At 37.6% G+C, this 14,422-nt stretch overlaps 1 protein-coding gene across 1 annotated transcript in view; it reads left to right on the top strand.

Annotated features, from left to right (window-relative positions):
- LOC121445258 (SH3 domain-binding glutamic acid-rich-like protein) overlaps nucleotides 1-14,047 on the top strand; it is an 80,694-nt gene extending 66,647 nt beyond the window's left edge. The window contains exons 3-4 of the mRNA XM_041647299.1: nucleotides 6,875-6,955; nucleotides 13,758-14,047. Coding sequence (XP_041503233.1) covers nucleotides 6,875-6,955; nucleotides 13,758-13,790 — 114 coding nt within the window. The 3' untranslated portion in view covers nucleotides 13,791-14,047. The remainder of the gene's footprint in view (nucleotides 1-6,874; nucleotides 6,956-13,757) is intronic.
- The last annotated feature ends 375 nt before the right edge of the window (nucleotides 14,048-14,422 follow it).

The raw sequence follows: 14,422 nt of genomic DNA, 5'->3' as shown, positions 1-14,422 counted from the left end.
GGGAGGGATTTGATGGAGACATCTCAATTAGGACTGAGCGTTCCAAGGTCTCACTCTCTGCACATTTGTACAGTTGTGTGTCTCTATGTAAGGACTGGACATTTTTATCTGAACCAATAATCCAGAAAAGAAAGTTGAATACTCATGTTTCTCATATGGATCCTGTTTTTTAATGTGTGTGTGTGTGTAGATACAGGTCATAAACTAGATAAAAGACAATAGGGGGAGGAGGCATTTTAAAGGGCATGTGTGGAGGTAAGAAGAAAAGCAAAAAAAAAAAGGTAATGGTATGCACGTGACATAAAAGCAGAAGAGTAATAGCGGGAGGAGGAAGGGGGCAAGCAGGTTGGGGAAGGGAGTAGAGGAAGCAAAGCAACAAAAATTCCCTCTGAAAAATCCCATAATGTGAGGTTGGGGAAATGACTCAGTTAAGTTTTTACTGCACAGGCATGTGAACCTGAGTCCAGCTCCCCAGTTTCCATGTTAAAATGGGGGCTAAACAGAGCATGGTGCCTTTAATGTTCAGGTTCAGGGGGAGACCCCGTTCTGGCAATGAATGACCTCTTGCCTCTACACACATGTACAGAAGTGTATGCATACACACAAAACACATACATACAACACACCCACAAATCCCATAATGAAATCTTTTACTTTGCATGCTCATAAAAAATGCTAACCTTATATGAAAATTAATTAATGTAAATGTCAAAAATAGCATGTATGCCTTAATGGTGACTGATGGATCATGGGATAGTTATTTTTTTTGAGACATGGCATCTCTATTTAATCCTTGCTGTCTCAGAACTTGCTATGTAGGCCAGACTGGACTAGGGTAGTTCTATTTTTAATGTTCTGAGGAAGATATATATATATATATATATATGTATATATATATATATATATATTTCCATAATTGCCATACTAATTTGCATTCACATGCAATAGTGTGGAAGGTTTTACTTACTATACAACTTTCTCAACCCTTGTTATATTTTTGTTCTTTGGAAAAACCTCATTCTTGCATGATTAAAGATAGCATCTCACTGTGGTTTTAATTTAGACTTCCTCAATAATTCATTTTGATGGACTTTTTTTCATAAGCCTAATGGCCTTTTGTAGATACTCATTTGAGTCATGTCTTAGTCAGGTATTTCAGTTCATTTTTAATTGAGTTAACTTGAATTTACATTTATTTGTATTTTTAGCTTTGTCAGCTTCAATTCTCACAATCGGCTTGGTGAAAATACATGCATCTACCCTCCCCCGACACATACATCTCCAGTACTTACTTTTGTTTCATTTATGGATTTTAATTTTTGTCATTTTCCTTAAAATGTATTTATATTACTTGTCTTTTTATAAGTTTAATGTTTGAAATTTTATACTATTGTAGTGACTTTTTTGGTGTGTGGTTTCCTTTGAATTTTAACACATGCATTGCTTTCTGTAACTAGTACTATAATTAAAATAAAGAACCATTTCTCAATCTCTCAAGATACTCCTTTATATGCTATGCCTACCCCTAATGCCTGGCAAACACTATCATCATCGCTATAGTTTTGTTTTTTGATAAGTTCATGTAAATGGCTTCATATCACATGTAGTCTTTCAATGCTGGCTTCTTTCAGTGACTTGGATGTATTTGAGATCCAGGTTGTTGTCTACACCAACATCTGCTCCTTCATATAGCTGAGTAGTGGTATATTATTATACAGGTACTTCATTTAACCCCTGTACATTGGTAGACAGTTTCATCATTTTCAAATCTGAGCCATTGTAATTATACGTATTTAGAGCATTTATTTTTTGATTTTTGTATGAATACTAATTTTCATTTCTCAGGGATGAATGCCAGGATTGGGTTTACTGCCTAACCCAGTGATTATATTTTTTATTTATACAGAATTTGGAGTGTTTCTGGATTGATTGTTCATGTTCTTGCTTAAAGGTTCCTGATATTCAGCCTTTCTCTTTAGCTCTTGGTATTGTCAGAAGTTTTGTGTCTGTTCTTTTTCAATGTTACTGCATATTTCAGCCAGTATTGCACACATGCTAGGCAAATGCTGAAGCCCTGAATTACTTCATAGCCCTATTGTCAGACTTTTAAATCAATCTAAAGTAGCTTTGTGTTTTGATACCTTCTGGTCATTTTAATTTGTATTTATGTAATGATCAAAATTATGATACCAACACACATTTTGTGCACATTTTGTCATCCTTTTATCCTCTTTAAGAGTTTATTTAGTTATTTTCTCATATTTAATTTTGTTTTATTAGTATTATACCTTATGATTTTTATATATTTTATATGGGAAATTTTGCCACATACACAGTTTTCTATTATTTTCTTCCATGTTGTTGCTAAGGAATATTACTTTAACTAGTAAAGACGTATTACATTTATTTCACCTTGCCTGCCTAAGGCACCTGATTGGTCTAATAAAAAGATGAACAGCCAATAGCTAGGCAGTAAAGGGATAGGTGGGGCTGACCATCAGAGAGAACAAGTAGGAGGAGGAATTTAGGCTTAATAAGAAGAGAGAATGAGGGAAAAAAGGAAGACTCCAAGGGCCAGCCATCCAGCCAGCTGCTAGTTAGCCATGCAGCTGCCAGGCAGCCAGACATGGAGAAAACAGAAAAGTAGGACATTCAGAATGAAAGAAAGGTTTAAAAAAAGCCCCAAGGGAAAATGTAGATGAAGAGAAACAGGTTACAATAAGTTTTAAGATCTAGTGGGACAGCGTAAGATAAGGCTGAACATTCATAATCAATAATACCTCTCCATGTCATGATTTGGGGGCTGGTGGTCCAAGAAAGCCTGCTATATGTTGTAATTCATCTTTTTATTCTCTTAGCATTATCCTTCACAAAGCAAAATTTCTTTTGAGACTATGCGGAATATGAGGGAAAGAAAAGAGTATATGTTTTAAAAACAGAATTTCACATAGTCTGGGTTGGCAAAAACAAAAACAACCCCCCCCAGAAACCCCAAAAGAAACAAAGGAAAACAAAACAAAACATATTACTATGTAGCTGATGACCATGAACTTTTGATCCTCTTGTCTCCTGTACCTTCCAAATGTAGATTACCGATTGTGACACCATGCCTGGCTCTATGTAGTCTTGTATTTCTTGAGGTTAGATCCAACTGTTAGTGTCATCAGTGTCTTCTAGGTCCAGATCCAAGTGTGGAAAGGTAATGTGCTTGAAAGCAACCTTGTAAAGACAATCTGTTGGTGAGGCATTTGTAAGACACTGGAGGTATATGAGTGGCCTGCTCCCTCCCCTGAGGATCTCCAACTGCCAGGTTCCACCCACAAGACACTCCAACTGACATAACAGCTGAACCCAGCCTCTCCAAGTGGAGGCAGCCAAACTCAGGACTTGGAACCCCACCAATTCTCCACCCTAGAATGTAAAAAAAAGTTTCTTGTTCCAACCATCTGTTCCCAAATACCAGGCAGCCATTTCTCAAATTGCCACACAGAGGCTTATATTAATTACCAATGCTTGACCCATAGCTCAGGCTTGTTATTAATATGCTCTTACATTTTTTAGCTTTTTATGTTTGTATTTCCATCAATGATTACATCAATTATTGCATAAAGCTAAACATTCTTAAATAAAAATTATATAACTGTACATTATATAAGTCCTTCCAGTTCAAACTATTTTTTTTAATTTATTTATTTGTTAAAGATTTCTGTCTCTTCCCCGCCACCGCCTCCCATTTCCCTCCCCCTCCTCCAATTAAGTCCCCCCCCTCCTCAGCCCGAAGAGCAATCAGGGTTCCCTGACCTGTGGGAAGTCCAAGGAACCCCCACCTCCATCCAGGTCTAGTAAGGTGAGCATCCAAACTGCCTAGGCTCCCACAAAGCCAATACGTGCAGTAGGATCAAAATCCCATTGCCATTGTTCTAGAGTTCTCAGTAGTCCTCATTGTCTGCTATGTTCAGCTAGTCCGGTTTTATCCCAGGCTTTTTCAGACCCAGGCCAGCTGGCCTTGGTGAGTTCCCAATAGAACATCCCCATGTTCTCAGTGTGTGGGTGCACCCCTTGCAGTCCTGAGTTCCCTGCTTGTGCTCTCTCTCCTTCTGCTCTTGATTTGGACCTTGAGATTTATGCCCGGTGCTCCAATCTGGGTCTCTGTCTCTGTCTTCTTTCATCGCCTGATGAAGGTTAATATTCAGGAGGATGCCTAAATGTTTTTCTTTGGGTTCTCCTTATTTAGCTTCTCTAGGATCACTAATTATAGGCTCAATGTCCTTTGTTTATGGCTAGAAACCAAATATGAGTGAGTACATCCCATACTCCTCTTTTTGGGTCTGGCTTACCTCACTCAGGATAGTGTTTTCTATTTCCATCCATTTGCATGCAAAATTCAAGAAGTCCTTGTTTTTTACTGCTGAGTAGTACTCCAATATGTATATATTCCACACTTTCTTCATCCATTCTTCCATTGAAGGGCATCTAGGTTGTTTCCAGGTTCTGGCTATTACAAATAATGCTGCTATGAACATCGTAGAGCATATACTTTTGTTGTATGATAAGGCCTCTCTTGGGTATATTCCCAAGAGTGGTATTGCTGGGTCCAGGGGTAAGTTGATCCTTACATTTTGAGTTAACTCATATTTCTTATTTACACTCTACCACATGTTCATACCTTTATTAGCATGGCACGTTTATATCCTGCTCCCTCTGCATCTGGCTGACAGCTCCTGACTCCACCCTTCTTCCCATCATCCTTAACTTGGTCACCCCACCTATACTTCCTGCTTGACTACTGGCCAGCCAGTGTTTTAGTAAACCAATTTGAGTGACAAATCTTTACATTGTGCAAGAGGATTATTCCATAGCACTAGAAATCTCCACCCCGAAAAGCCTTGCCGCCAAAGAAATCCTTTCTTTCTGCTTTCTTCTTGGTTCTCTGCTACTTCTTGTCTGAGCAGAGGCAGCCACCCTCCTGCATTTTTCCATCCCAATAAATCTCTCATGTGAGGTTTGTTGTGTGGTATGACTTTGTGGTTGATCTTGGCTCCCTACTGTTAGGATACCTTTCCCCTTAGAGGTGTAACACAGCACTTTCTAGAGAATTCAGCACATTTTGAAAATCTCAGGTTTAACAAATCAGCCAAAATCTCAGACTTCCTGTGTAGGTTTAGAAATCACACCAATCAAGGCAACATACAGAAAATGAACAATTAACTGTGTTTGCTGTTGATTACAAGTTACAAGTGGAGCCAAGTCTACTTGCTACTTTTGGTGAAGGCTTAGTGGCTTATGGGACAGCAAGTAAAGCTGAAGCAAATTGAGACCTGTCAAGATTCTTCTCTGGTGGTCTCAGGTTTGAAGTTTCTTTCGCTCATGTTTTGAAAACACTTCATTCTCCTTGCAAAGAGAGTACAGTCTCACTGGTCTTCTGGCCTTATGCGTATATACCTAATATTGTTTTTATTTCAGTCGGAAGAAAACAGTATTAAATTCAGTAATAGAAGAGAAATATGGAGAACTGGAATTAGTCTCCCACTGGAAAAAGTTATCTATTGCTGAGAAATGCTTGCTTTGGGTGGTGAAGGAGGAAGGTGCAAAGAGGTGTAAATCCTATGTGATATGCAATAAACTATTCTTCATTTTCTGCCCCAAAGACCTATGTACCTTCTAACACATTAAATGGTATCTAGAAGCCCTCTCTCCCTTTCTTCATCCTCTTCCCTTTGTATTTTGTTGTTTTGAATTGAAGTGTATTTTTTCAAACAATATATGATTACAATTTTCCCTCCTGCAGAGTCCTCCCATGTCATCTCCACACCCCTACTCACCCAAATCCACACCCTTTCTTGCTGTCTATTGTTAGGAAACAAACAGTTATCTAAAAAAATAACGTAAAATAAAATATGATTAAATAAAAAGCAAACAAACCAGAATAAGTTAAAAGAAATAAGCAAATGACAAGAAAGAGTCAAAGGAAAGGCACAAAACCCACTTATAGATGCAGAGACATGGTGATATTTTGTTTCTTATCTAACAAATATAGCTTTCCTGAAGATCAGGGAAGCAAAACAGCCAATCACTAAGGAGGACTGAAAAGAGAGTAGGTTCCTGTGTCATCCAGCCTTATAGTCCTCTCCAATGGGATTAAAGGCATGTACCACCACCACCTGGCCTCTATGGCTAACTAGTGTGGCTGCTTTGCATCCTGATCTTCAGGCAAGCTTTATTCATTAAAACACAAATTTCACTATATTTCCCCCTTTTTGTCTAACATAAAAGTAATGCGGGATGACACAGGAACTCGTTCTCTTTTCATAGAGGTAAGAACTCTCTAGTGGTTGGCTGCTTTGCTTCTCTGATCTTCAGGCAACCTTTGTTTGTTAGATCATCAACAAAATATCACTATAGAGACATACACATTCACACTCACAACTCTCATTAAAGATGTCAAGCCAGACTCACAAAAGAACTTAATTGATACTTTTGGAATTTTTTTCTTTTTGCCTCTCTCATAATGCTTCCTCTGGGCTTTTTTTCTTTTTTCTTTCTTTTTGTTCCCCTAATCTTACAAGACTTTCTCTCTCTCTCTCTCTCTCTCTCTCTCTCTCTCTCTCTCTTTCTCTCAGACATTGTTTCCCTGTGTAGCTCAGTCTGGCCTAAACTAGTGATCCTTTTGCCTCAGCTTCTGAAGTTGGTATTACACACTTGTAGTCTCAGAAGCCTGCCTGTCTCTTTATTATTCCTTGCAGAATTTCAGCATTATGGAGTTTAGCCCCCGAGAAGACAGCTGATCTTGTCAACCAGTCCAGTCATTGAGAGCACATCTCTTTCCTTTGTTCCGTTGCAGACTGTTAATTCTTCTTGTCTTCTTTTCACAAAGGACTATGATGCCTTCTTTGAAGCCCGAGAAAATAATGCAGTGTATGCCTTTTTAGGCTTGACAGCACCACCTGGTTCAAAGGTATGATTCCTCTATTTACTTTGTTGTTGACTATCTTGTTGCTACTGAGTTGTTTAACCAGTTAAAGTTCTCCCGGTTAACTATTCATAATAAATCCAGAGCCGTGTTTGTTCTAAGTACGTTTAATCCTCAGTAGGTTAGACTAATGTGCATAGAACACAAAGTGTGTACGCAGGAAGTAGAGTATTAAGTGGAACTTCTCTGTCAAACTGCCTGAGGCAGTAGACATAGAATTATTCATTCTCAAATAAGAGATTGTCAGCAGTAGGCCTCCATCATGCCAACTCTCATGCACAGTTCTACGTGGACATCAAGCATCTTAGTTTATGATAATCTTCTTAATAGCATTTATTAGCTGTGTGAGAATAAATGATTAAATGATAGAGTCAGCTATTCAAGTATAACAGGAACATTTGAGTTACAAAACTGGTCACTAAATTGCCAGCTAAATTTGGTATTTTGTTCCTTGCCAAGATAAATTAATTTTTCAAGTGACAGTGTTCCCTGGAGAGCCCAAATAAAGCAGGAAAGCAAAAGCGAAATTGCCTGTCCAGTTAAATGACCCAAAGCTATGGACTTTAAGTAGACCTTTTTCTTTTCCATTTGGGCTTTTCATACCAGCTCATTTAATAAAAATATGTTTCCCCCGTGGCACTAATCTGTGTTCCACTCTTAACAATAGATTTTATGTTGAGTAATTTATTTAAACTCTAGTTCCTTCTTCACTCTTGAGAACCCATAATGCCATCTACGTTTTCACCAAACAGTATTTATAAATACGTTTGTCTCACTATGACGTTCTATTTCCTTGCCAAACATTCCTTTCCCATGGATAAACATTGTATTTTAGGCTTTTTAAAACCTGACTCAAGTAAAAAGTAAAGTGGCCTTTTTTGTTTAAATAATTGGTGAGATCAAGTTAAGCCATTAATGCAGATCAGAGGGAGGGCAGAAGAAAGGACAGACCATTTCCTGTGGCTGATGACTGTGCCCCTGCAATTAAAATTAGAATTCATTTGCTCACCAAATATTTATCAATTGTCAAGCACTGAAATTAATGGCGGAAAAACAAAGTATGACATAATCCTTACATTCTTTTTAAAACCTAGTGAGTGTAGATGTGGAAAAGATTATATAATAAATGTATGTATTAAAGTAATTATAATTGAAGACATACTATTGTAAATTCTATGAAACTATAGTGTAATTATAAATAAAGTGCTATAGGGATTTAGGAAAATAATCATGATTTTTTTTATTGAGGATATTAGAGAAGTTTTTAACAGAAGGGTCTTATTTAAACTGCTGGAAATGTCAAACTATTGAGGTGATAGTCAGTTTTTACAGGGCCAGCAATGAAAAGCATGGGCATACCGTTGCGCATGCTGAGTTTCCTTTGAGGGAACAGAATGTAGTACAGTATGACTTCGGCATAGGGACTGTGAAACAGAGGACTGTGTTAGGAGCTTTAAGATCGGCTAGGTAGGTTAAGACCAAGTGATGATTGCTCTATCTGGTAGTTTCACCTTTACCCACTAGGCACCCAAAAGTTACTATGGAAAATCTGGGCAAGCAGTGGTGAGATTTTTGTTTCGTTGTTTGTTTGTCACTGTTTCACTTTGCCCCTAGCTGGTCTGGAACTCACTATGTAGATCAGGCTGGTCTCAAACTCACGTTGATCTTCTGTGCTCACCACACCCAGATACTGGTATGATTGTTTCAGTATTTTAAGACATGGTTTAGTTTAATTTAATATTCATAATTTTTTATTCTTACTTTGAGACAGGATCTTATCTCATTCTGCCTTGATCCTAGCACCTGGCTTTCCCAATGATGGGATTACTTGTCCACTTTGGTACAAAAATTTGTCTTAAAAAAGTAAATTTAATAGGAGTCTGCTCTGCACAATGAACATTAGAGGGATGATACTTTCTAGCCATATTTCTACTTCAGGATGTCTTAAGGGCCCATGAAAACAATTGAGAGGACCTCAAGGTGAAATAGCTTTAACAAAGAGAACAATCAATTTAGAAGGCAAATTAGCAGAAATACGTTATATAAACCTCTAATGTCTTTTTTCTGTCCTGATTTAAATCCGAAAGTAGAATACAGTAGCACTGGATGTTATGAAGGGTTGGGCAAAAGGAATTAATATATTGGGTTAACAAAAAGTCATCTGGAGTGAATTAATTAAAGAAAGTTTTTTGAATGTTGACACGTCTTTGCCAAGACCAAAAGTGATCAATTTGATGTCTGAAGAACATTTTTCTATTCTGGTCACTTTTATTTAGTGACAGTCACTATGGCATTAGACTTTGGCTGAACAGAAAGTCCACCAGATAAGAAATTCACACATAATGGCTGGAGAGATGCCTGAACAGTTAAGAATACTGACTGCTCTTCCAGAGGACCTGAGTTTGGTTCCCAGCACCCACTGTCAGGTGGCTCTCAAGCAGATGGTACTCTAGTACCACACCTTTGGCCTCTGAGAGCAGTGGCACTTGGGTACACATACATGCACACACATGCGCGCACGCACATACACACCCACACCCACACACACCCTAAACTTAGAATTAAAAGAAATAAAAATAGATATTGCCAAAAAATAGATTCAAGTAGTTAATCCATACTGGAAAAGTATACTGATAGTAAATGAAATATGGTAAAATGAGATGCAATTTTCATAAGTGAAATTAGTAAAAGTAAGACAAAATGCTAAGGCTCTGTGCTGGGAAAGTATTTTGAAACAGACAGAGCTTTAGGCAGAGGAATCTCTTACTTTCCTTTGAAAATGAGAAGAGCAAATATTTGTTAAGAAACTCAAGAATATTACTCTGCACCTTCACCCAGAAATTTCACACTGAGTATTACATAGCCTGATGAAGTAATCCTAGATATAGAAACATTATGGGTAAAAGCATAAATCCAAATATAACTCAAGATCTCAAATCTTTGGAGAAAATTAAATGTTTCAAAAGAGTGTTAACTAAATTAATTCATCAACAAACTTTCTGGATAAAGTATGAGAGTCAAATATAATTTAAAGATTCATTTATGCATATGTCTGTTATCAATAATGTTGGAAAAAATGTCCAACAAAAGATCCAACAAAAATATTAGTCCATTTAGTGAGCTCATGTTGACATTTAAAAAATTTCATCATGACTTCATCTTTTACAGTTTCACTTTCTATAGGTCTGTCCACTCTGGTCTGGAAATACTAATGGAAAATTCTAGAACAAACAGTGTATATGTATGTTTTTGTCAGTCTTATTAGTGTGATGAAATCCCTCACTTTCCTACTCTATTCCATACAGGATCTGAATTGCCCTTTTGCCAAGCTCATCCAGTCTCTATTCATCTCCTGCTCAATGGCAGTGGAGAAAGAAGCAAACACATTCACATAGCCTTTATTAGAGTTTATTGTTATAATGTATCATTATTAGATATTTTTAGTAGTTTCTAACTATGCTTATTTTATGAGCTAAACTTTTTTATAAGAAAAAAATTCACATCTACTAGGATGTCTATGGTTTCAGGTGTCCACTGCAAGTTGGAATATCTCCTGTATGGAAAAAAGGGAACTATTGTAGCTTGTGGCAAAAATATATGAAACTGTGCTATAGATTTATTTTTTACTGGATAATTCTCTAATTCTTTTCAGAATAGGATAAAAAGAGCCTAGAAGGAATACTAGCCAATAGCAATGACTTTCTCTCATTCCTTATTTTCCAAATAACTAATAGTTCATACCCTTTAAAATTAAAAACTACCCAAGTAGTGGTGCCACACACCTTTAATCCCAGCACTTAGGAAACAGAGGCAGGCAGATTTCTGTGAGTTTGAGTCTACAAGAGCTTGTTCCAGGACAACTAGGGGTGTTAAAGAGAAACCCTGTCTCAAAAACAAAGAAACAAAAATTATTGAAAACTAATTCAATAGAGAGCTTGCTACCTAAAAGAACTGTACTGAAAATTGTTGTAGGAAGGCTACTTGGTTGTTTCGGCTACCGGGCAGCTCAGACACAAAACAACCACAAAGAAACTATATTAATTAAATAACTGCTTCGCCCATTAGCTCTAGACTCTTACTGGCTAACTCTTACATCTTAATTTAACCCATTTCCATTAACCTGTGTATCGTCACGTAGTTGTGCGTTACTGGCAAGTTTCAGCATCTGTCTCTGGCGGCCACTCTATGGCTTCTCCTAAACGCTACCTTCCTTCTCCCAGCATTCAGTTTTGTTTTTCCCATCTAAGATATAGCTTCTATAGACCAAGCCAGTTTCTTTATTCATTAACCAATAAAAGAAACACGTAGACAGAAGGACCTCTCACACCAGAAAATGTTTCCATTAAGCATGTTCTTGTAGAAGACAATTCTGCATACCTGGTGGAGTTAAGAAGGAAAGAATATTGTTAGTTTCTTTTTTTAATCAATTCAGACGTAGTTCTTAGCACAGGCAGTTCTTACTTTGTAGTGAAAGTGATGATTTTAAGATAGGAAATAATAAACTAGTTTGTACTGTGATGGAAAAATAAATCCAGTGATGCTTGTCTTTAAGGAGAAAATGGTTTGCCTAGAAAAGGCTCTTGCAGTAGCCTTTTAACATAGTTGAGAGTTATGGTTAGAGAAATGTTTCCATTAATTTTGTGTGAATCATTATGTGGTGGAAAGTGGCCATGGAATCTGCCTAAGCTGTGGTATGTGAAACAATCCTATTTTCATAGAAAATAGTCTACCCAAGAGATTACTAACCAAGATTAATAACATCTAACTGTGTACTTGTTCTAGTCAAAAAAGAGGAGAGGAGGAAAAGAAAGAATTGGTGCCCATAATGGATCATGCACTGAGCCACACACTTTGTATATATCTTTAGATCATCTTTATGAGTTAAGTATCTGTAAATAATTTTACAGAAGAAACTAATACTTAAATAATTTTGCTCAAGAATGCATAATTGAGTGCAACAGATGGAATTTGAACCCTGAATTAAGTCAAAACCTGTGCAGGTACAGGGTGAAGTTCATATTTTATGCTTCTTAAAGTTAATTTTTTTTTACTGTGTGTGTGTGTGTGCACAGGCACCCATGTGTTATGGAGACCAGAGGACAACTATTGCTACACAAATGAATATATTTTATGGATCTTGTTTTCTTTCTTTCACTTTTCAGTGTGTGTGCACAACGATGTGTGTACAAAGGGTGTGTGTGTGGGGGGGGGACCACTAGTGCTACAGTGCGTATGTGTAGGGAAGAGGAGTGAGTTCCAGGATTTGAACTCAGATCATCAGGCTTGAATCATGGACAGTTCTACCTGCCGAGCTTTCTCACTGTCCTACATTATATTTTATTCCTAAAATTAAATACAAACTTGCTCTAGAGACCAGACTGGCCTTGAACTCAGAGAGCTCTGCCTTCCTCTGCCTCTCCCGCATGCTAGGATTGAAGGCGCGTGCTATCAAGCCTGGTAAAAAGACACAGTCTAATGGACAGTGACCTAGAATGTAGAATACCCTTTTGGCTTACATGCCCATCTCAGTGATTTCTTTAACTATGAAATCCAGAGTATGACTAAGGGAAGCTAGGCTCTTTCCCAGTACTGCTCACTTGCAAGTGATGTGCAGTTATGTGAAGAAACACATGACCAGGACATACGCATTACTACATAACTGCTTCCCCAACTGCATCTGCTAGTTGCTATTCACAGTTTTGTTTATTTTTTAAGTATTTTGGTAACTTCATACATGTATATAATGTATTTTGATCATATTTAGCCTATACCTTGTCTCCCTCTCCCTGAACTGCTTCTTTCCATACAGTTCCACTATTCTGTGCCTTTGTGCATGACCCGTTGAATTTCAAAAACGCCTGCTGGTGCGAGCATAGATGGGGAGGCTCTTACCAGAGCATATGCACCATTTAAGGAAATTACCTTCCCCCACCCCCAGCAACTGTTAACTGCCACCTTTAATAGCCAATATCTTCTCAAGGATGAGTGGGGCCTGACAAGTCTCTCCCTAAATTCCACGAGGGAATGTTGTCAGGGTCCCGTCTCCACTAGGTAACCACCCTGTGAGTTCATGAGCTGAGTGCAAAGGTCATGTTGTGCCTACCAGATGTACTATAACATTCCCGTCCTCTTGCCCCTTTTTTCCCACTCTCTTTTCCGAATTGTCCTTTCATTCTTGGAGAGGGTGGTACAGAAGTCTCCTTTATGACTGAGCATTCAACAGTCACTTTCCCTAGTACATTTGCCAGTTATTACTTGCTGCTCACTGCTAAAAGAAACTTCTCTGACCAAGTTTGCAAGCGACTCTAATCTTTGCTCATAAACGCAAACATTTAGAAGGCAGTATGATGAGCACAATATAACCATTTAGCAGAACAATAGAAAGCTCCTTTCTTCTAATACCTGTGACCTCCCAGCCCATGGGCTCTTTACCAGGATCACAGAACCAGACGTAAATTTTCTCTTGGGGAGAAGGCTTCAAATCCAAGCCTCGTAAAAGTCCTACCATCATTTTACCAGCATCTTGCCTCCAGTTTGGCTGTGTGGTATGCAGAGTGCACATCTGAGTAAGAAGAAGTTGATACCTACTCTCTGCCAGCAGCCTGCACAGCACTTTCTGGCACAATGGAAGCTTCTGCTAATTATTTTAAAGCCTTTTTTCCTCTGGAAATTATTACTGTTCTATTGAATAATCTTAGGAATTTGAGCTAACTTATTTTAACAAAGATGCATAGACGTATCTGTCTTGTGATATTTAAACGTATGTTTTGTTTGTTTTTGATTCCAGGAAGCAGAAGCCCAGGCAAAGCAGCAAGCTTGAATATTACGCGTTCTTCCTTCAACATCTTGGAAAATAATGAATCTCCATTGCTTTTATAAAAATCTTCGCTTCAAAGAAATAGGCTTAAATGTTGCAATAATAGATTAGTTGATGTTCTCGCATGCAAACAAGCATAATTAAAATGTGAACATGATGGTGAGAAAAATGAGAGACGAAGTTAAAACTTTAAGTAGATATCATAGAATAGTATTCTTATCTGCCAAGATACTTTATGTTCTGTAAGGATTTTACAAAAAAACCATATGCTTCTTTTTTGATATTACTGTTGCTTAAGGATATCTTCATTTCAACTTCAAGGAATTAAAAGAGGAGCAAGAGAGAGCAAAACTCTTATTCCAAAATTGCCTCATTAACTTTAGTGAACATGAATATTTTGGTGTGATGTTACTGTTGCTGAAATGTATTTGCAGGTTATGTTTACGATGTGATGGTTATTGTGACATTCTTATTCTCCCATAGGAGCAACTTGTGTGCCCTGAACCTCAAGTTTTCCCGGCTTCTTGATGTAACATTTCATTGCACATTCAGTGATCAAGATATTTGACTTCCCACAAGAAAAGTATCAAATGCATTCCACTGTTGCTTGTTTACATATATAGTTACAATGTAAT

The sequence above is a fragment of the Microtus oregoni genome, unplaced genomic scaffold (assembly GCF_018167655.1).
Source record: "Microtus oregoni isolate MIOR12 unplaced genomic scaffold, Mior012 000169F_ref0000294, whole genome shotgun sequence".
Classification (NCBI taxonomy): domain Eukaryota; kingdom Metazoa; phylum Chordata; class Mammalia; order Rodentia; family Cricetidae; genus Microtus; species Microtus oregoni.
This window is presented reverse-complemented; position numbering and strand designations above follow the sequence as displayed.